The 23,307-nt window shown below is 47.3% G+C and overlaps 2 protein-coding genes across 6 annotated transcripts in view; one reads left to right on the forward strand and one right to left on the reverse strand.

Annotated features, from left to right (window-relative positions):
- Positions 1-476: 476 nt before the first annotated feature.
- NCSTN (nicastrin) lies at positions 477-14,278 on the reverse strand. 4 transcript variants are annotated; one of them, XM_068963338.1, is made up of 17 exons: positions 14,174-14,278; positions 12,622-12,726; positions 10,157-10,280; positions 9,629-9,750; positions 9,068-9,213; positions 8,159-8,309; positions 7,753-7,862; positions 7,365-7,517; positions 6,636-6,740; positions 6,376-6,453; positions 5,359-5,531; positions 3,509-3,611; positions 3,313-3,408; positions 2,742-2,829; positions 2,309-2,463; positions 1,847-2,059; positions 477-1,276 (listed from the first exon to the last, which is right to left on the reverse strand). In XM_068963338.1, the coding sequence occupies exons 1-17, from the start codon at positions 14,256-14,258 to the stop codon at positions 1,154-1,156; spliced, it is 2,130 nt and encodes a 709-aa protein (XP_068819439.1). In that variant the 5' UTR covers positions 14,259-14,278; the 3' UTR covers positions 477-1,153. The 4 variants fall into 4 exon arrangements, with proteins under 4 accessions (XP_068819439.1, XP_068819446.1, XP_068819453.1 ...); XM_068963345.1 differs by lacking the exon at positions 3,313-3,408; XM_068963352.1 differs by lacking the exon at positions 1,847-2,059.
- A 125-nt stretch (positions 14,279-14,403) lies between these two features.
- COPA (COPI coat complex subunit alpha) overlaps positions 14,404-23,307 on the forward strand; it is a 45,485-nt gene continuing 36,581 nt past the window's right edge. The window contains exons 1-3 of one of the 2 annotated variants that reach the window (XM_068965413.1): positions 14,404-14,515; positions 19,861-19,974; positions 20,160-20,233. In XM_068965413.1, the coding sequence (XP_068821514.1) occupies positions 14,476-14,515; positions 19,861-19,974; positions 20,160-20,233 (228 nt within the window). In that variant the 5' untranslated portion in view covers positions 14,404-14,475. Of the gene's footprint in view, positions 14,516-19,860; positions 19,975-20,159; positions 20,234-23,307 lie in introns of those variants that run through there. The other variant, XM_068965414.1, reaches the window with a different exon arrangement.

Below are 23,307 nucleotides of genomic sequence, written 5' to 3' on the forward strand. Positions count from 1 at the left end.
TTTCTAAACGCCACCACCACTGCCTTGAAGCCCTCCATGTGCTGCCAGAGCACTGTGGAGAGGCTGTGATTTCTCCATTTATTACCCCTAGTTGTGAGTGTATGTTTCTCCCTTCCCCCCAGATGTGAGTTACTCAAGGGTCAGGGCTGCTTGCTGTACTCCATTCATCTCTGTACCCCAGCTTGGGTCTCAGACAGGGAAAGAAATGTCTGTCGAATGCAGAGTTGCAAGACACTGTTCACATCACGCTCACGAGAGGAAAACCAGGGGCCAGAAGGAACTCTTCTGCTAGAGTGACTGTTTTTGACAGTCATACTGCTGGGGTCCTCTGGGGACTGAGAAGAGAGCACGGTGGTTGCAATTCTACGTCTCTAACGTAGGGTCATTGAACAGGGGGCTGGGGAAAAAAATAGGTAATGTTACGGGTTGTGTGGGGCAGTCTCTTTTAATGAAACTCGCTATTTATATATTTACATACACACACATATATACACACACACACACACACACACACACACACACACAGAAAAAAAAAGGAAACAAAAATAGATATGACAGCATAATAAAAATTACAACCAAGTACTGTGGGCTGGAGGTGGGATGCCCCCCTCGGCAGCACACCCCCTTGATGTGCCATCTAAGGGCCTGGAGACGGGACAGCTGGAGGGAGACAGAAGGCTCAGCCCACAGATGGCCCTGTCCTCCTGAGGGCTTCCTTGTCATTTGTTCCTGGCGTTCAACCCTTCATGTCCTTCCTGGTCAGGAAGGGAGAGGCGGGAGCAGGGAGCATGGGGAGGCACAAGACAGGAAGGAGAGAGAAAACGGACGCTGAAGAAGGGGAAGTTAGGGCAGGCAGCTCTAAACCACCGTGGGGCAGGAGTCAGACAGGAGCAGGAAGCTTCTATTTGTCATCCCAGGATCAGGCAGGGGCAAGGAAGAAGGAACGGGGACGAGCAGACAAGAAGGGGGAGATGCGGGCGGTGGGTGACTCGGTTATCTCTCACTGTCTCTTTCGGGCAGTTCCGCTTTATGTCAACGTCAAGTCTGAGCCAGGCCCAGAGAGGTTCCATGACAAACTAGTGGTTTATGTCCCAGTGGGACAGATGATCTAGGAAGCACACTGCAGAGCTGGCAGGAAAAGCTGGGGTCCTCTTCAGTAAGACACAGATCCTGGTTCCCGGGGAGTGATGAAAAGGACGTCGGCTTTGGCATTGATGCAGTAGGTGACGATGAGAGAGAAGACGAGGATGCCGAAGCCCACTATCAGGGTGATAAACTGCAGGAGGGCGTGGGCAGGGAAGGAGAGAGGTGTTCTCAGAGCTCCGGGCAGCTGTGGTGACTGCTCGGGGCGGGGAGGCAGGGCTGGCTCTAAGCACCAAGTACTGAACAATCACAGGCAACATCTCCCCAGTCTGGGGACTCAGTCTCCCCATTTGGGAAGAGGAGTAAAATACCTCTGTCCTTGCTTTTGCATTTTTTACTTAGATTTTAAGCATCCTGAAGGTAGGGCCATGACTTTGATTCTCTGGTGGCCAATAACGTGATTGTGACTGGTGCTCAGTAAGCATTAGAGTGACGTTCTAGCTCTGTAGGTGGGTGTGCTGGGCGGGAGCGGAGCTGGGGAAGGGCTCCATACTGTCTCCTTGGGTCTGCATGGGTGCACACGGCCAGGAAGAACACATCAGCAAACTGTCCGTGAGGACCAGCTTCCTAATGGCGCATGCTGGCTGACCAGGGACAGGTGTGCAGCAGGTTTTGGGGGCAAATGAGAGCTAGCAGGGGTAAGAGACAAGAGGCAATAGAGAGAGGTCAAAGAGACCTCTGCCACCCACCCTCCCTATCTCACCTCCAGCTCTTTGCTGGCTATCAGAAATATCCGGGCGCGGATGTCTTTCCAGCGGCTCTCGGTCCACGTCGAGTATTCGGTAGAGCCCCACTGCTCCAGTTCAAAGGCAGGGGACAAGGCCCTGGCCAGGCGTACCGTGGAACGCACACACCGGGGGAGCCGGTCCGTCTCATTGGCGTTCAAAGGGCCCTGAACCCAGGTGTACTCGTACAGCTGCACAGGACACAGGTCACAGCAAGGGGCTGATGCAGACCTCTCTCACCCGCTCCCTTTACCGTGTGGTTAGTCTGTTTTGACCCAGGGTGCTGCCTCTTCAGCACTCCAGTTCAATGGGCTGCATCCTTCCACCCCTCCACCCCAATCCCTTGGGTCCAACCAAGCCTAGGAGATCCAGCAACCGTCCCAGCGGAAGGAGGGGTGGAGGGGGCCCTGGGGTCCCCTCTGATGTCCACTACCACTCACATCCTTGTTTTCAGTGGGGACTTGACTCGGGTTCTGGCACTGCTCTCGGGTAAGGTCTAGCACCTTGCCGGTCAAGTTAGCCAAGGCATACTGTACAACGTAAGTGGCGTTGGTGGGGCTGGAGACAGCGATGTAATGCTGAAGAGGCCCGTCACCTGGGCAGAGACCACACGGAAAGGGGGGGATTCAGTGGGTGGGAGGGGGCGGGGGGGTGGGAGGCGCAGATGGGCAGGGCCAGAGAGAGAGCCCAAGATTGGCAGCAGCCAGAGAAGAGAAAGTCAAGAGAAGAGAATCCAACAAATTTCAGGAGGAGGAAAGGAAAACGGGGGACAAGAAAATAGAAAAAACAAAGAAGTAAAGATTAAGTCAAAATGATGACTTTTTCTGTATCCCTTCCCTTGGTTAAGGACTCCACCCCACACCAGGTACTCACCCAGGTAGGACCTGAGGTCCGGCCTGAGGATAGACTGGAACCATGAGTTATTGGCTCTAACCAGGAACCCATAGAGCAGGCGGGTAACCTAGGATGGGGATATGGGGGAGACTTGGAGCCCAAGCAAAGTTTTATTAGTGGAGATTTCAGTCATGGGGTAGGAACCAGATTGGCCAGACACTGGGGTAGGGAAGATGGTGGCTGGTGACAAGATACAGATGAGGCCCGCTGGGGGAACACCCAGGGCATCAGCGGTCCTCACCCCCACACATCCAGGCCTGCTAGATGCCAAGGTGTGGGAGACTAGACGGGGACCAGGAGGAAGGACGTGGGAGCCCACTGTGTGCCAGGGAAGTGGCTCAGCCGTGTCCAACTCTGCGATCCCATGGACTGTAGCCCACCAGGCTCCTCCATCCATGGAATTTTCCAGGCAAGAGTACTGGAGTGGGTTGCCATTTCCTTCTCCAGGGGATCTTCCCAACCCAGAGGTCCTGCATTGCAGGGAGACGCCTTACCGTCTGAGCCACCAGGGCAGACAGACAGAAAGGAACCGGGGCTCACTTGCTCCTACCGTGTGGGGGTCAGCCTGTATGGTGTCCCTGAAGCTGGCTCCTCCTGCGAGCTGGTAAAGTGCGCGTGCCAGCACCGTGGCCACACCTGCCAGAGCCTGTGGGAGGGGCAGAGGGGCCCAGATTCCCTGTCCCCCAGCACTGACACGTAAGCCTCGTGCACTGTGGCCCCCATGCGCCCCCCAGCCCGGGTGCTACCTTGGCGGTGTCTGTCACGAAGTTCAGGTCCTCTTCGGGGCTCTGCCCTGCAGGGTAGGTCACATTGATGCTCTCAGCAGTGTCATAAATGCTTTGGTAATAGCTGCCAGGAGAGCCGGAATGAGCCTGGCTGCACTCAGCCAGGGCCCGGCCCTTTCCTCCCTCCACTGTCCCTTCTGTAGGAACTCGGGGTCTCATTTTTCCTCATCCGAGGATGAGGGGAGAGAGAAGATCAGGATTTCATACTGAAGAAGGAGCAGAGGCTGGGGAGGTAGGAATGCAGGTGGGAGTGCTTGAATACAAAGCCTTGTGTGACTGACAAGACAGAAGAGGCAAATGAGACCAAAATGCAGAACCTGTGCCTTCCTGGGAGATCCTAAAACATAAGCAACACTTCTGTGTCGTTTGGGTCAGAGATACAGGAGGGTGGCTGAGAGAACCCTACCACACATTATCAGAGCAATCGTATGACTGTTTCCACGCACATTCATATTGAAGGTGGCTGGGAGCAGAGGGTGACGAGCAGGCCTGTCCACAGACATGTAACACTACACAGGGTTAAACCACCTCAATACCCCTTGGAGCCCCAAGGAGGCAGATCTCAGAAGAGAAGGAAGGAGGAGAGAGCTCCCAGCCTCTACCATCACTGAATAGCCTGCCCCACAAGGAATCAAGTCGATCACATGGTCAAGTCCAGCGTGTGCTCAAATGATGGATCACCTCTCACCACACAGTAGCACAGAAGATAGGTCTGGAGAAGAAAGCTGATCTTACGTACTGGAACTGTCACCACCCCAAATAAATGAGAAGGTGCTACTGGGCAGAGGCTGGAGAACCAGAGCTTATGCATTTTGATTCAGAAACTCACTTGGGGGCTTCCCTGGTGGCTCAGTGGTGAAGCACCTGCCTGCCAGTGCAGGAGATGCTGACTCGATCCCTGGGCCAGGAAGACACCACATACCACGCACCAACGCTGAGACTGTGCTCTAGAGCCCGGGGGCCCCAACTACAGAGACCAGGCAGCACAGCTACTCGGGCCCTCGAGCCCGTGCTCCACAACACACTGAAAGGCCCACGCACGCAACCAGAGTGGTCCCCACGCACCACAGCTAGAGGAAAGCCTGCACAGCGACAAAGACCCAGTACCACCAAAAAAAAGAAAAGTTAAACAAAAAAAAAGAAACTCACTTGGCCTGTAGGACGCAGGGAAGGGAGGCTGGGGGCCTAGCAGTCCAGCCTGAGTAAAGTCCCATTGCCCTTGGCATCGAGTTAGCGGCAGTTTAGGGGTGTCAGGTCTGGCAGGAAAGTGACTAGCATGGCCTTGCCCCAATCTCTGCAGCCCCCTCGGCTGCAGGAACATTTTTATACCCACACTGAACCACATGCAGTTGCCACACAGTAAGAACACATGACACTTCAGGGTGAGTACCGTCTGTGTCCCCCGCGGGCCAGCCCCGGGCAGGGACAGCTCCGTGTCCTCCGGCCACGGGCTCCCCATCACCACTACTGTGCATTTCTAACGATGCCCTCTGCTGGCAGCCCTGGGGAACTCGGGCCCCTGGAGAGCGTGGGGAGGTGGAACAACGGGTTAGGAGTACCGAGCTACGAAGGGGCTCAGCTGAGGACTGTTTTCTAAAATGAACATCTAGTCCAACGAGAGGATCGTGTGAGATGAGAACAGGACACTGAGCAAAGAGGACAGATTGACCTGCGGTTCTGGAGAGGGTGGCATGGGGACAGGAGCGAGCAGGGCTTCCTCTCGACACAGGGACTCTGTTCCTCTGCGGACCTCAAACTGCAGAACAGACTCTCTTCAGGAATGTCAAGGAGGCGGGCTGGGCAACTCTTACAGGTTATGGAAGGAATCCGAGTGGTCAGCAAGAACAACGCCAGAGATGTTTCGTGCCCGAAGAAATCGCTGCAGAGAAGACGGTGGCAGAGGCTGGGACTGATTCAGTCTCCTGAGGACGACGGTGGGGACAGCAGCGCCGCTCTGCTCCAGGGTGCTCAGGAGCGCCTCCACCTGGGAGAGGAGGGGCATGAGCTGACGGAGGCTGCGAGGGGAGGAAGCAGGAGGCCCCTCAGACCTGCAACACTCCCCAACTTTCAAAGCAGCCCTAAATCCACCTGGATCTAAATCCTGCAAGCCTTTTGGTATCAAGCCTCTCTGGATTTTCCTGCAGCATCTACTATCCTGTTTAAATCACCACACAAAGAAGGAAGAGATCTGTGTTTTTTTTTTTTTTTTCTTTTCCATATTTATAGGTAAACCCAACTGTCCTCAGGACATTGTCTTCGCGGATGTGTTACTTATAATTTACTGTGCAGAACTGGAGGAGCAAAAAAATAATACAAAACAGTGCTGAGTGCCATACCAGTAGTCCACTCTAGGCTGTAAGAGGCACGGGGCGTATTGAAGCTGGGCTGGCAGGCAGAGGACCTCAGGGACAAAACAGACCTATAGCTGTACTTTGAGGGAGGGAGGGTCTTGAACAAGAAGTGAGAAAAGTGGAAAACAGTTTGGGTAGGGAGTTTGACACAGCCAGGAATGGGGCAGGGTAAGCAGGACAGCTGGGTCCCTGGGGTAGCAGAGAAGAAAGGAGACACCCACACCCTGTCCTAAGTGGGCAGTGATAGTTCGCTAGGTACCGAATGATCAGAGAACTACCCATCCCAGGGAATAGTGACAAGAGCTGAGCTCATGGTTTCCCCGGGGAACTGGAACAGGTGGGGAGTTCACCCTTTAGTCAACACCCAACCTAAGGTCCTGTCTCACACGCCCTGGAGGCTGGTGGGGATAAGGCCAGGGCAAGCCCATATTTTGAGCTGCTGAAAAAGGAAGTGAGGGGGAGAGATGCTCAGGTTACCTGGTTTAGTACAGTTTCATTTTTCTGAGACATGGGGTCTGTGTGCATCCAAAGCTCTAGTGAGTTTCTTAAGGCCACCTGGAGGTAAGATGAAGGAGCAACGTTTATAGTTAAGTTTCCCCTTCTGGCCCATACCAGGAAGAAAGGAGTGGGAGCAGAAGTCAAGGGAAGGGGCAGCAGCACCTTCAGTGAGGACGAGGGAGTAGCTGAGGGAAAGCTTTGAGGAGGAAAGAAGAGTAGGGAGGAGACGTGCCACACACCTGTCCCAGCTCCACAAATGAGTCGATGTTCTCCAGCTGCACAGGAAAACTACCCTTCTCCATGTCGTAGACCATTCTCGAGCTGCCAATGTAGTCAAAAGTTTCCTGAGGGGCACAGACAGGTGGGAAAGGGAACAGAGATCCCATAGCATGAGGGCAGCCTCAGTGACCTGGGGCCAGATCCTCAGAGCTCTAGGCACAAAGGCTACTACTGTCCGCGCTATCTCAGCTGCCGGCCAGCCGAGTCACACGACCCTGCCCTCCTCCCTACCCTGCCTCGCAGCTGCAGCGAGGCCTCACATGTGTGTGTCTCAGGACTTCTTGAGCCCAGACATGGGGAGGGCACCAGTGGCAGAGGCCCAAGGCGGACACCAGCTGTCATGTGCCTGCTTCTTGCTTCTCCCCTCACCTCCACCCACTCAGCCACAGATGCTGGTTCCCCTACTCCGTGGCCAGGCTGTGGCGGCGGTAGGGAGAGGCGGGAGCCTCAGGGCTCCTGGGTCCACAGAATAAAATAGACTCCATCAGTGGGGGAGTGAGGGAGTTGGCAGTTTAGCAATTCTGGGTCAGGGTGCAAATGTTTCCTGTGATGAGGGAGCCTGAAGGGGAGACTTTCCAGAAGCTGAATAACAACTAGACCAAGTGCTGAGATCTTCCCCAAACCACAGCCCTTCTCACCTTTACTACCTGCTTCTTCCCGCCATCCCACCCCAGCGAAAGAGCCCTCACCCCTTGGAAGAAGACAAACATGACGTTGCGGGGCAGGGTGGCCACGTCAGGTGCCTTCTGCAGGGCTTCAGCTGCAGCCAGCTGCGTGACGAAGGAGGCGACGGCGCTTTCAGCCCCTGGGGCCACGTTCCAGAAAAAAGAACGGCTGTCCAGCTGGGCGCAGCAGACAAGGCAGAGGGGGTACACTTTGAAAACGGAAATTCGAGCCAGACCCTAGTCCCCCTTCCCCTGCTCTGGCCAAGAAAACATCCATACCCTGGGGCAATGGCTAGATGCCCACAGTCCAGAGCCTGCTCCGTCTGAGGCTCCCCACGGTAGCAACTTAGACGCCTGATAACCCCGTCCTTTCTGTGCCAGTCCTGCCCACCCCAATCGGGCCAACACTCACTCGGGTGGCAGCCACTACAACCCTGTCATCGGGCTCCAGCGTCCTAGATGTATTTATAGGCTTCAGCATGCTCCACACGTTGAAGTCGGACAGGGGGTCACAGACGACTTCTGAACAGAACACAGTAAGGGAGAAGGCGGCTGCGGAGGCGGCCTCTGACCAGGGCCCCGCAGACTCTGCGAGTCACTTCCCTGGCTCCGTTCTTCCACGTCACTTTCTCTGCCGCTGGAGACAACCTACCTTGATTTGTGTGGAACCATTCCGGTTCTTCCGCCCAGTGCTCCCTGCTCTGCCCAGCGCCCCCTGCTCGGCCCACCCCACCCGGCCCCTACAGCGGTCTCAGCCACGCCCGCTGGCCGCCCCTTTGGCCCACCCCAGGCAGCCAGCTCACCCCGACGTGCCTCACCTGGGCTGATGGTGAATGAGCTCTGGATGAGGTTGCGTCGCATGCAGGTGACGGTGCTGACGACTGCGTGCATGTGTGAGAAGAGCTGCATGGCGCACAGCGGGAAGGCCGGCGCCGAGCCGTTTGGACTCAGGTTGTGATCTCGGTAGCACTACAAGGGGAGAAGGACCCCGGTGAGGCTGGAGCTGTAGTGGCCCTCCCATACCCCCAAGAGGAGGAGGGCCCGGCTCCATCCTTCAGCCGCTCCCACATCTGTCCCTGAGCTACAGGACTGTGCCCTGTCTGGCACAACCACAGGGGCTATAAGGTCAAAGAGAACAAGTCACCAAGGGTCACAGACTCAACGACTTAGCTGGGGCTGATGAAATTACCCTATACCAAATGGCCTGGCTCAATATGGAGCTTTGGTCACTGTTTCTAGTATGATTTGCTGTAAAGAGCACCAAACTGGGAGATGAAAAAGCAAATTCAAGACAGCCTGGACATCAACTCACCATGAAACTTTTGCACAAACCTCTTAACTGCTCTGTGTATCAACATTAGAGAACATTAGCTTAGAATTAGAGAGCACTAGAGCTAAAAAGAACTTCAGAAATTACTAAACTGAATCTCTCAATTCCTAGTCCAATGCTCTTTCTTACCATACAAAGTGTTCTTAATCATGGCTCTACAGCTTATCTCATATTAAATATTCTTTATGTTTTGTTCTAGTCTAAAAGCCTTTAATGTTATACTTTAAGGCAGAAGAAAAATAGGAGAGGGGAATATGAAAAAAATAAACCTCTTGGCTCTTCTTGGGGCAACGGCCTTTCAGAGGGTAGACTGGTACAATGAGGCTCCCTCCAAACAGGAGGAGAGCCTAACAAATAATTCTAAGTAAGAAGTGCTAAGAGCTGGCGGAGTCATTACCTGCTTAATAACATTAGTTTCATTTTCATCCTCAAGAAGAAAGATGGGGAAACTGAAATCTTCATAAGCCAAGCCGTCGCCCACCTTGTTCCACTGAAAGGCTTTGCAGTGAGCAAACTGTGACCCGTAAGAGTCAGAGTAAATACCTGAAAGGGAGGACAGGAGATAGGATGTTGGGACACCAAGCACTTAGAAACCAGATAAGGGAGGAGGGCTAGGATATCACAGGGTTGGGACTAAGAGTTCCAAAGGAGGGAGTGACTCAAAAAGAAGTAAGCATCAACTTCTCATCACCTACAGTAAAACAGACACTGGCATCAGGGACCCCTAGGCTAGCCAGTTGGGGATCTGAACATGTGACAGAAAGGGAGAGTGGAAGGTAAACAGAGGATGGGGGAGCAGGAGACAGAAGAGATGAGTGGCAAAGACAAAGAAATGTTTGGGAGGTAGCTGCTCACAGTATACACAAACACGTACTCCTTCATAACCTCCACCCCCCAGAGAACGAAGCAACGATGAGCTCTGGGTGACAGCAGTCTGCCCTGACCCACAGGGGCTTACCAAACCCATCATTGGGACATTGCACACTGGGAGAGAAGCCTGAGGCAGGACTGGGCTTGGCTAAAGACACTGCAAGACCAGCAATTCGGCCGGATCTCCCCTTCAGCTTCTCCATCACATCCCTGGAATGGGGCGACAATGCCATGAACGAAGGCAGGGAGATTATCAGGCAGCCTGACATCCTGCCCTCTAGGGTGGAAACGAATGCAGAATTAGGGGCATCACCACTGCTGACTCATTTCTTGTCTTTCAGCTTCTGCATGAAAACTATGACCTAATCTGAGCTCAAGGCTTCATCTCATCTACCATATCTCTGTACATCCCTTTCCTTCCTGGGGTCCTTACGCACCTAGAGTTCTACTTACAAGGTCACTGGGACTCCTTTTGATGGCACATCTTTTGCTCTGAGTACCAACCCACCCCCTGCCTGGCAGGACCAGGGCAGCTTACACTCACAAGCTGGAAGACTGTTCACTGACTCTCCCCTTGTCTGGATGCATTGGCCCAGCAGGAACACCGAGTTCTTACCTGGTAAAGAGTGTGCCCTCTAGCAGAACCACGTAAGGGGGGTTAGGGCCATCAGCCAACACCCACTGCAGGTCCTCTTTCTTCTCTACTACGTGGATAACCCCTGTGTCCCCACTAATGGAAGCTGCCAGGATAGAATGAGTTAAATTAAACCATCTACAGCTAACAATTCTGACTTTGCCTCACTGATTCTGCAGATTATTCACCACCACCACCACCCCCTGCCCCCCACTTCCAAAATGTCACAAGACGCTGGGTTAATGCAGCCAACTCTAGAGTGAAACTGAAGGGCAGAACTGCCCTGGTTCCATCTGATTACTAGGAAGAAATGGAGGACAAAAGAGCTCAGAAGTCTTATTACAGGCCTTGCTTGTTAAATGTCAGAAAGGCTCTGTGATCTTCATTTTCTTGTCCTCTTCCCTCAACCTCACTAAGGCTTACATATGAGATTCTGTAGCAGTAGACACCAAAGTTTTTTAATATGTGTTTTCTCCAGGAAACAGCAGGCTCTAGATGTCAAGCCTGGAGTTCCAGCACTAAATCTTCCTTTGTGCAGACTTCCGTGCCCTCATAGCCTCCATGGATCTCCATTCCTTTGCCCTATTTGGGTAAGACTTCACTTGCTTTTGGTCAGTTTCGGGGAAGGTTAAATCAAGAGCTTCAAGGAGATCTGTAGAACAGAACTTCCCAAATGATGGTCCTCAAAGAGATTAGATGTGCTGATATTAAAGTCCTCTCATTTCTAGGGACCAAGCATCTCCAAAGACCTTAGGCTGTTCACCCCAGGCCAGGAGCAGACACATATATTACTTCAGGATGCTTTATGGATAACTTGGAAGTATCTCATACCATAGGGAAAGAGTTAAAGAAAAGGAACGCAAAGAAAGCTATAGATTACCCCTTTTGAGCACTTTTAAAAGGGTCCAATAGAAACAGCATCAGAAACAGAAAATCAAACCTAGGTCTTTTACTCCAAATTTAAGAGGGTGTAGCTTGCTCAGGATGCACAGATATGCAGTAAGATTTAGAAATAAGTAGGCTGAAAAGGAAACAAGATCCTAATGAGGAAGTGGCCAGAGACCAGCCCCGCCCCTCTCGCCTCTCTGTATTGGCTCCAAGCTTTATCTCCACAGGCTACTGCTTTGCTTCCCACAGGGCTGCTCTAAGGACATGTAGCCGAAGGACTCAGTGCTAGGAGATACTGTAGAGCTCAGCTTCAGGAGGATGGGAGCCTAGCTTTTTGCACTAAAGTGGAGTTCCAGCAAGACCAGCAATACAGTCCGATCTCAGTCCACACTGGACCTGACTCCCCTCTCCTCACAAGACTAGTTTAAGAACGAGGTCCAACAAAAATTTTACTTGGAGCTGTTTGGAACCAGTTAACCCACTCCCAGTACTTGCTGTAACAAGGACGTGGATAATTAACACAGAATATAGCCAAGGGATGGGTGGGTAGAAGAACAGTAATTGCCACCTTAAGCAAGTTCTTCATTTCCAGTGTCTAGTTTTCTCCAACCAAATGAGAAGGTTTCAGACAATTACAAAGTACTGCTGAGATGGCACTTAGCATCACCAATAAACATCTATTAAAGGTGATCTGACTTTCAGCTTTGTGCACTTATATTCCAACCATTTTTACAGGAATGAACAGATTCAGGGGGAACCAATTTGATGAAGAAGCCAAGATCTGACTTTAAGTTTCCTGCATCCCTGCCAAAAACTACATTCTACCAAAGCTACTATCCAACAAACAAAATCTGAAGGCAACAGGTTAAGTAGCAAGGAACTGGAGAATTCGGCCTTTTGATTACAACTTTTTTCCCCTCGTAGTTTTACAACCATAACATGTTGACATGGGACACATTTATAAAACATAAAGACAAATTTAAATGCTTTATTATTTCCTCTTCCAACTATTTGGCTTTCTCAATGTCTTCTTCTTCAAAGGGTTCACTGCCTTAAAGAAGCTCATTTTGGTTCCAAAAAGGGCATTCAGAGTGCAGATGATGACTGGACTTCAGAGAATATGAGGCTTTTTCTCCTAAGAAAGAGTATAGCTTTCTACCTAACTTACTGGGTGGTTAAGAGTCCTAGATTAGAACTTAGACCACCAAATTCAAGCTTCATCACTGACCAGCAGGACAATCTTAGAAGTTACTCACTTCTCTAAGTCTCTGCTTCATATTGGTAAGATGGAGGGTAATAACGGGAGGGGGGGGGGGGGCTACTTCATGAGGTTGTTGTGATGGTTAAATGAGATGCATATATAAGAAGTTTAGCATGTAGTATTTCCTCAGTGTTTGTTCTTATTAATTACCTCGCCTGGTTTGACAAATGGTTCTTTACCACTTACTACCCTCATCGCCTAGTTTGTGTTGAGGTTCCCCACAAGACTTGAATCATTACACCCAGGGGACAGACTGAAATGTCAACAGCCACGAACACAGTTCCCAATTTCAACTCACACTGGCAGCCAATCTGATGTGTAGCATTAAGCAGACGGACACAGGGAGCTGTTTTATTTAAGGGTATGTAGATCTTCCTCTCCACTGAGTTTCCTTCGCACAAACCTGATCAGAAGATAAAAAACCGTAAGAAGAAATTGGAAGACATTGGTGATAGCCTCTGTCAGACCACAACTAGATTGAATGGTTTTGGGTATATCATACTTTCCAAGATGGGACTGATGTCTACCCTTCTCACCTCCTGGGAACATTATTGGAACAAATAAATGCACTCAGCTATGTACCACAGAGGGTTGCTACAAATCATAAAGCAACTGACACTGAAGCTTAAAGAGAAAACACTTGATTCATCAAAACAAAGGCATTTAACATTAGATGTACCTGCTTCTGGTTGCATACTAAACCACACTTCCATTTTTCTACTCTGTATATACATCACTAATTAGTTAATAAACTGGTGCCAGTCTAAGAATATAGATTACAACAACAACAAAAGTCTCCCTGAGACATTTTTCCAGGAATCTGAACAGAACTGAGAGAAAACTTATGCCATATACCCTGCCAGTTAATCTAATATCAGTAAGTAATTTGTGTGTGCCCACAGTGTGGGGCAGCTAGTTTTTCCTTTGTTGTTGTTGTTTAGTCACTAAGTCCAGTGCCACTCTTTTGTGACCCCATGGACTGTATTCCCCCAGGCTCCTGTGTCCATGGGATTTCCTAGGCAAGAATACTGGAGTGGGTTGCCATTTCCTTCCCCAGGGGATCTTCACCGACCCAGGGATCTAATCAGCGTCTCCTGCATTAGCAGGCGGATTCGTTATCACTGAGCCAACAGGGAAGCCCAGTTTCTCCTCTGGAGGTCTTTAACACAAACAACCTCAATTTGGGGGAAGGTATCATCATGTTTATAAACAAGCATGTTTGCATTTTAGGGCCTCATATACCAAAAAGTAAATGTGTGTAGGCAAACACCTGTGCACAGTATAAATGCCTAAAGTTCCTTGAGTCACTATTTCACAGCATAAACAGTTAAAAGAACTAATATCTTACCTTAGTCTCACTTTATTAATGGGACAAACCGAGGTGAAGCACAGGGACGCGTGTTTACGGTGGAATCAACCGAGAAAGAAATAAGGCATCTACCTTCCTTAGCGCCGCAATGCACCCACAGAACCAGGCGCTTTCATCTTAAAAGTCTAAACGCATTGGAAAGAAAGCTGAACTCTTAACACTTGTTCTTTCTGATTTTGAATGGGGTGGCTGGGCCGTGGGGGAAACGAGGTATCCGGACAAAGTGGGAGAGAGTTGAGCTGGAAGTTCAAGAAGAGGCCTGGAAGAGGAAATCGGGAGACTTGACCTGCCGCGGGGGAGAAGGGACCCTCAAGTCCAGGCAAAGGGGGAACTTCTGTTGTAGGAACGAAAAAAAGAGGATTTACAGGGTGGGGGGACGGAGGGGCTGCTGGGACCAGATGGGAGGCGGTAGCGCTCGCGGCTGGGCAGATCCGGAGGGTTCTCCTTACAGACTGGAGCTCACGGGTAGGGGAGGCCTCACCTGCCAGTAGGAAGCAGAAAGACAGAAGGCGAAGAAGACTCCTACTTCCCGGATCGGCCACAGAGCCGCCCCCAGCGGTGGCCATCTTGCCTCTCAGCTGAGCGGAAGCCTCAATTCCCACCTTCTCCGGCAGTGGCCTCTCTAGGCGAACCCTGGATCCGTCTCTATGGCCCGGAGCTCCTTGGGCCGGAAGTTCGTATCCGCGGAACTTCCGGAATCGGGGCGGAGGGACGCTGACGTGGAGGCAACCAAAGGGCGGCAGGGAGTGTCAGGACTCGGATTAACAACTCGGAGCCTGAAGGATGCTAACCAAATTTGAGACCAAGAGTGCGCGGGTCAAAGGTAATGGAGATTAAAAGAGGGGGCGCGGAGGCTGGATGTCAGGGGCAGCCCTGTCACTGGGGAAGAGAGAGGGAAGATTTAACGGGCTGAATTGGGCCCACCGTACGAACCTACAGGAACCTGAGACAGAGGGAGGCTTTTAGGCCTGGCGGCGATTCACCTGCAGTCCTGTCGTCTTTGGTTTGCCCTTGGGATTTGGTTTAACTGTAGTGGTTAACGCACCGCAGGAGGTTCGTTTGGCTCGCCACCTGTTTCTTTCTCCTCCCCTCTCCTGGGTCCTGTACTGCTACTTTTATTCTGATCCCAAAGCTCTATACAGTCATGAACTCTTTATTGCCAAATTCAGACTTAAATTGAAGAAAGTAGGGAAAACAACTAGATCATTCAGGTATGACCTAAATCAAATCCCTTATGATTATACAGTGGAAGTGAGAAATAGATTTAAGAGCTTAGATCTGATAGAGTGCCTGATGAACTGTGGACGGAGGTTCGTGACATTGTACAGGAGACAGGGATTAAGATCATCCCCATGGAAAAGAAATGCAAAAAAGCAAAATGACTATCTGGGGAGGCCTTACAAATAGCTGTGAAAAGAAGAGAAGCAAAAAGCAAAGGAGAAAAGGAAAGCTATAAGTATCTGAATGCAGAGTTCCAAAGAATAGCAAGGAGAGATAAGAAAGCCTTCCTCAGCGATCAATGCAAAGAAATAGAGGAAAAGAACAGAATGGGAAAGACTAGAGATCTCTTCAAGAAAATTAGAGATACCAAGAGAACATTTCATGGAAAGATAGGCTCGATAAAGGACAGAAATGGTATAGACCTAACAGAAGCAGAAGATATTAAGAAGAGGTGGCAAGAATACACAGAACTGTACAAAAAAGATCTTCATGACCCAGATAATCACGATGGTGTGATCACTCACCTAGAGCCAGACATCCTGGAATGTGAAGTCAAGTGGGCCTTAGAAAGAATCACTATGAACAAAGCTAGTGGAGGTGATGGAATTCCAGCTGAGCTATTTCAGCTCCTGAAAGATGATGCTGTGAAAGTGCTACACTCAATATGCCAGCAAACAGAAAACTCAGCAGTGGCCACAGGACTGGAAAAGGTCAGTTTTCATTCCAATCCCAAAGAAAGGCAATGCCAAAGAATGCTCAAACTATTGCACAAATCCACTCATCTCACACGCTAGTAAAGTAATGCTCAAAATTCTCCAAGCCAGGCTTCAGCAATACGTGAACCGTGAACTTCCAGACGTTCAAGCTGGTTTTAGAAAAGGCAGAGGAACCAGAGATCAAATGGCCAACATCCGCTGGATCATGGAGAAAGGAAGAGAGTTCCAGAAAAGCATCTATTTCTACTTTATTGACTATGCCAAAGCCTTTGACTGTGTGGATCACAAGAAATTGTGGAAAATTCTGAGAGATGGGAATACCAGTCTGCCTGACCTGCCTCTTGAGAAACCTGTATGCAGGTCAGGAAGCAGCAGTTAGAACTGGACATGGAACAACAGACTGGTTCCAAATAGGAAAAGGAGTACATCATGGCTGTATAGTGTCACCCTGCTTATTTAACTTCTATGCAGAATACATCATGAGAAATGCAGGGCTGGAAGAAACACAAACTGGAATCAAGATTGCCAGGAGAATATCAATAACCTCAGATATGCCGATGACACCACCCTTATGGCAGAAAGTGAAGAGGAACTCAAAAGCCTCTTGATGAAAGTGAAAGAGGAGAGTGAAAAAGTTGGCTTAAAGCTCAACATTCAGAAAACGAAGATCATGGCATCTGGTGCCATCACTTCATGGGAAATAGATGGGGAAACAGTGGAAACTGTCAGACTTTATTTTTGGGGGCTCCAAAATCACTGCAGATGGTGACTGCAGCCATGAAATTAAAAGACGCTTACTCCTTGGAAGGAAAGTTATGACCAACCTAGATAGCATATTCAAAAGCAGAGACATTACTTTGTCAACAAAGGTCCATCTAGTCAAGGCTATGGTTTTTCCAGTAGTCATGTATGGATGTGAGAGTTGGACTGTGAAGAAAGCTGAGCACCGAAGAACTGATGCTTTTGAACTGTGGTGTTGGAGAAGACTCTTGAGCAACTGAACTGAATTGGATTTGAATTTCAGATAAAAAGTAACATTTTAGTATTTTTGGTGGTTTATCTGAAATTCAAATTTAATTGGACATCTTTTATTTTTATTTCCTGAGTATGACAGCTCTAAAACTTGTGTGTCACTGAATGTAGGTGGATTGCAAACTGCTGTTGCAGTAGGAGTCTCTTAGAATGTTAGAATGGCAGAGTCAGATTTGGGGGAAAGATTTGTACCTTGACTATTTACTAATATAAATTTTTTTTAAAAAAAGATGCAGTATAGCAAAGTGGTTAGAAACTCGCTATATGCAGTCATATGGGCTTACTTTGGAATTCGGAAACATTCAGTAATGAACTCGGAGAAGGCACTGGCAACCCACTGCAGTACTCTTGCCTGAAAAATCACATGGACGGAGGAGCCTGATAGGCTGCACTCCATAGGGTCACTAGTAGTCGGACACAACTGAGCAACTTTACTTTCACTTTTCACGTTCATGCATTGGAGAAGGAAATGGCAGCCCACTCCAGTGTTCTTGCCTGGAGAATCCCAGGGACGGGGGAGCCTGGTGGGCTGCTGCCTATGGGATTGCACAGAGTTGGACATGACTGAAGCGACTTAGCAGCAGCAGCAGCAGTAATGAACTGCAGGACTTTGGGCAACTTAACATTTCTAAATCTTATTTCCTTATTTGTAATACATGAATAATTAACATTCTTTTTTAAAGAGAATTAAAATGGGAAAGTATATAAAAGATGACTGGCTTAGACTCAGTAGCTCAAAAACTGGAGCCATTATTAATGTAAGAATAAATTTTGAGACGTTTCTATGTCTCTTGGGAATCTTGATCATAAAGAAGAGTGCCATTAAGAATTCCTGGACGGTTGAAATGTGTCTTTATAATCCTTCAGCTTTCTCTTCTGCTCCTAATTTCCTTATCAGGCATAGGGGAGAAAATTGGCCAGGGAGGGGATATCTAGATATTTGAGAGTTAATATCTATTAATGAATGTTCCTGTATATAATGGGAATGAGAGTGGGGAATGAGCAACCTAATGGAAAACGGACAGCTTAGAAGAAGAAATAAAAGTGTTAAATAAATAAATGAAAATACTCTTTCCCTCACTAGTAATGAAAGAAGTGGTGTTAAAGTACTAAAACAAAACAACAAATAACTGATAACATCCCATTCTCAGTACCTTCAGAAACTTGGTGAGACTGTATATTGATACAGTCTTTTTGCAGTTAAATAGTATCTACCAAAATGTTAAATGCACATACCCCTGTTCCTGAACAAATCTCATTTCTAGTCTTTAGTGTAAATCAGTAATAATACAAACAGACTGGATTATGTGTGGAAACATTTTCATTGGATCATCTTTTCTGGTAGATAAAAGGGGAAAAAACTTATATGCCCATTAGTAGAATAGTTTAAAAAGTGGTGTATTTGTACATTGCAGTCATTAAAAAAAGGGGGCTAAGTCTAGATGTACTTAAAATGTTATGAGATACATTGAAGTTGAAGTGAAGTGACGTCGCTCAGTCGTGTCCAACTCTTTGCGACCCCATAGACTGTAGCCTATCAGGCTCCTCCATCCATAGGATTTTCCAGGCAAGAGTGCTGGAGTGGATTGCCATTTCCTTCTCCAGGGGATCTTCCCGACCCAGGAATCGAACCCAGGTCTCCCACATTGCAGGCAGACACTTTACCATCTGAGCCACCAGGAAAGCCCCATGAGATACATTATATGAGATGCATTATATGTAGTTAAGTGAAAATAAGTTTGTAGAATATTATAATGTTATCTCCATTTTCATAAAACAATATGGATTGCATTAAAAACCTGAAAGTATAGTCTCCAAACTTCTGTGGACTCCCATTTCCAGTGATAATGGAGTAACAGAGACCAAGTTTATCTTCCCACCTTAAATATCTGCACAACTGAACAAAACATGTGAAACAAAGGTTTTCAGGCTTTGGAAAACAGGCAGTGCAGGAGAGTGATTCTTTCTTGTTCAGTCACTCAGTCATGTCCCAACTCTTTTGCGACCCAAATGGACTGTAGCTCACCAGACTCCTTTCTCTGTGGAATTTTCCAGGTAAGAATACTGGAATGGGTTGCCATTTCTTACTCCATGGGAATGACTCTTGAGAAAAGGGAAATAAACAAGATGAGTCCGGCTTCCCTCGTGGCTCAGTAGTAAAGAATGCCTGCCAATGCAGAAGACACGGGTTCAATCCCTAGTCTGGGAAGATCCCACATGCCACAAAACAGCTAAGCCTGTGAGGCTTAACAGCTGTTGAGCCTGTGCTCTAGGACTTGGGAGCCTCAACTACTGAGCCCATGTGCCTTGGTACTGAAGCTCGCGTGCCCAAGAGCCTGTGCTCCACAAGAGAAGTCACTGCAATGAGAAGACCACACACTGCAATGAAGAGTAGCCCTTGCTCACCACAACTCGAGAAGAACCTGCACAGCAGAAAAAGACCCAGCACAGCCATATATAAATAAGTAAAATTATTTTTAAAAAAATCAAGATGAGTCCTAAGATTGTGTTAGCTTGTTACCTGGAGAGAGTTTCCAGGCTGAAGTACAGGGATGGGGAGAAGAGCCCTGTGGTCTCACTGAGAAGACAAGAGTTTAGAGTTCGGGGAAGCTGAGATAGCTAGAATTTGCTGGACAAAATACTAGAGAAGGAAGAACTGTACAGAGGAACTTGAAGTTCTGCAGGAGATCCTGTCAGGCCTTTGTCCGAGTACTAACGCATGTGAGGAAATAAACCAGGGCCTGGGAAAGAACCACTGGAGAGGAGAAGACAGAACTATCCGTGGAGCTCACATAGAGCTGGGAGTAATTTGTGTTCCCACTGGCCAGTATAGACCTCCTAATACTATAGGGCATCATATAGAGACCTCAAATGGGTATTGCTTTAACAGTAATGCCACATTAGGTCTAGGCTAAAGGCTGCTGTGGACCCATCCAAAACTTAAAAAGCAAGCCTCAAAAGGATTAACTAATTCCAAGTAACTGCATTCTAAACCAGAGCCCAGCAGTATTTAAGGAAATATAACAAAAAATCCAACACATGATACCAAAGAAGTCACAATGTGTGGCATCCAGTGAATGAATATATAAACCCAGTTTTTACCTAGCTGTCCCATTTTCTTATCACAGTTGGCAGGAGGTGACATTGTGGGGCTTGCTTTGCTCATTGGATCATTGTCTTTTTTTTTCTCTAAATCCAGGACTCAGCTTTCACCCCAAAAGACCCTGGATCCTGACCAGTTTACACAATGGGGTCATCCAGTTATGGGACTATCGGATGTGTACCCTCATTGACAAGTTTGATGAACATGATGGTAAGATAACAGTTTCTAGGACGAGGCTAAAAGAAATATAAGTATTGTCTTCTGGAGAAGTTTAACCTTTCTTTAGGATTAAAGAACATGGGAGGGATAGAACTGGAAAATTCTGAATAAGAATCACCTTGGAGACTTGGAGCATAACTGTCTTTTTAACATGTATTGCCTGCTTTCTTCCCTAGGTCCAGTACGAGGCATTGACTTCCATAAGCAGCAGCCACTGTTTGTCTCTGGAGGAGATGATTATAAGATTAAGGTAGAGTGGGTCTGTCATGACTGGGAGTAAAGGACAGGCGATGTGAAGTTTGGGAATCACAGAAGGGACTGAAAAGCCAGATGTCTCATTCATATAGAGCTCACGCTTTTTATCCAGAGCACTTACCCAGTGAACATTTATTGAATGTTTACTATGTTGCAGATGCTGGTTTTTATTTTTAGAATTCAAAAGTAAATAAGAAATGGTCTCTGTTCTCAAGGAGCTTTTATTCTAATGGAGGAGTTAAATATTCACCCTAATAATAGAGTGTACAGATTAGTGAATATACCATAGATAAACAAAGTGAAATGGGTAAGGACAATCTAGGTACAAGAACAAAAAGCATGACATAGCTGGATACATTTGAGAAACTATAATTAGTTTTGGATAAACTCTGGAAGAAAGGTGAGAGGAGCAGAAGATGAGCAGGGCCGGATTATGGAGTATCTCTCTGTAGCACTCAGAAGTTTGGATGTTATCAAACAAACAACAAGGAACCGTTAAAGGAGTTTAAATAGAGGAGTGATACTAGATTCATGTTTACGTATTTATTTATTTAGCTGTGCTGGGTCTTCGTTGCTGTGCAAGCTTTTCTCTGATTGCGTGAGTCGGGGCTACTCTCTACTTGCAACGTGCAGGCTCCACATTGTGGTTTCTTCTCTTGCTGTGGGGCACAGGCTCTAGAGTGCACGGGCTCAGGAGCTGAGCGTGTGCACAGGCGTAGTTCCTCCATGGCATGTGGGATCTTCCCGGACCAGAAATCAGATCTGTGTCTCCTGTATTGGCAGGCCGTTTCTCACCACTGAGTCACCAGGGAAGCCCCCAGGTTCACACTTCTTTTAAAAAAAATAGGTTACTTAAATGGCAATATAGAGAGAAGATTGGATGACTTGGGCAAGACTGGAGGCAGATACTAGTTAGGAGACTGTTGCAAAAGTCCACGTGGGAAAGGGGCAGAGCATGAGCTTTGGCAGTAACATTAAAAATGCAGAGGAGATGATGCATCCAACCACACCAGAGAAACTTACTTCATGGAAAAAATAATCTTTTTCAAAAGCTGCCTTAGGAAGCTATAAATTATACAGTAGGACTTACATGACAGGCATGAGGAGTGACAGCTGCCTGTAGAGAAAATGTGCGTTAGAATGATAGGGAGGACAGCTCCCTTCCTAGATTTTAGGCACTGATCCTGGGGGCAGGCAGTAGAAGCTTGGACCACCTGATGGGCCGCAGAAGCTCCTCAGGCTGTCCCTCCCTGGTCATATTTCTAGTAAAGTGATGACCATAGAGTATTAAGAATGGTTAACTTGGGTTCTTCATGATCTGTTTAAGACAAACACTGAGTGACATTTAAGAAAACATTTTTTTCTCAAAGTCACTAATACTTTTGAAAATGAATTATCTTTCATTTACTTGCAGTGTTCAGATCAGTAGAGCAAATCAGTAGAGACAGTTGATTAATGGTTGTCTGGAGGTTGAGGGGATTGCGAGAAAATGAGGAATGACTCCTAATGGGTATAGTTTTCATTTGGTGGTAATGAAATGTTCTAAAATTGATTGTGCCAATGGTTAAATAACTATGTATTAAGAACTACTGAATTCTAGAATGGGTGAATTATATGGGATTTGAATTATATCTGAAAGATGTTATTAAATAAAGGAATTATCTAATTGATGGCTATGTAGTGCTGTCATGCTGGGATTTATATTTCTCTGATGAAAGTAGGATCATCTTGAAAAGTCATGTTTGTGGACTATCATATTTTTTGCTACACCAGGTAAAGGTAGCATTAGTATAATCCTGATTTACAAACAGTAAGACAGGAATCACAAATGGCCCGGGTCTAAAAACCCTACAGGTCTTTCAGAATTCATAGTTCTGGAACTTGATAGAGGGCTATAAAGGAATCAAGATGATTTGAAGCAAGAAATAATGAAAGTTCAAAAAACTGAACTCTATATAAGGGAGAAAAAGCTAGTTACATGATAGTATTTATGGTATGATCTAATTTTTGGGTGAAAGTCAAACTCCACTGTATACATGTGTATTTATTTATAGATGACTCATGAAGGTGAGGGTATTCTAATATTTTCACTTTTCTTGTTATTTATCTTTTCTCATTTCTGCCGCACATCCCTTTTGTGCACCTACTAAGTGTTAACTGCTACATTAGATGCTGGAGGAGTAGTGTTGAGCATGATGGACAAGGACCCTGCCTTTAGGGAGCTTACATTCTTGTTTGGAAATGCTGGATTTGGGGTTATTCAGATTTGTTACAGGAAATGGCTTACTTGTGATTTATGAAAGAGAACAATTTTTAAGTAAAAATAGGAAAAAACAGTAATAGCCTGGCCTGGATAGATTATAAACAAGCATTAAATTTTATAGAAGGAAAAAAAGCATCTGACTTCTTTTTATACTTTTGGGAGTTTTTCTGGATGGGAAGTGTGAGCTATCTTACCTTTATGGTCTTGGTTTCAGCATCTTTCTCAATTGTGTCCATTGATACCTGATGCTTGGTAGCTGTGTTAACTTCTTATCTAAATATGATATTTTTCTGCTTAGCTCAGCCTATCTGAGCAGTGTTGTATTTTCCATAGTGTTGAGTTAAAGTATATTTGCATGATAGATGAATACAGACCATGAATGTATGGGCATCATTTGCCACCAAGCCTAACAAAAGATGATGCTATATGTTATATTACTGTTTCCTTTGAAGTCATATCTGTCCTCCTTTTTTTACCCACAATTAAGGTGATAGGTAAGCACCAAGTAAGGGGTCTGTTTTCAAGCTAAGAACACAATTATTCAGGAGAAGAGTTTCAAGCTGAGCCTTAGATAAACATTTTGTCTTATTAAATAGACATGATTTCTTCCCAGAAAAAAAGAAAAACCTTTCCATCATTTTATCTTTTAGGTTTCCCTAGCCTTGCTTTTTCCTCTCCCCACACGTGTGTAGCCGACTTACATTTTCATTCGTAGTCTTTTCCCCTCCAACCTTAAACAAGATTCCCTGTCAAGATTTCTACCTATTTAAAGATGCCAAAAAATAAATCCCAGCTTGTTTATTGAG

The sequence above is a fragment of the Capricornis sumatraensis genome, chromosome 2, assembly GCF_032405125.1.
Source record: "Capricornis sumatraensis isolate serow.1 chromosome 2, serow.2, whole genome shotgun sequence".
NCBI lineage: Eukaryota > Metazoa > Chordata > Mammalia > Artiodactyla > Bovidae > Capricornis > Capricornis sumatraensis.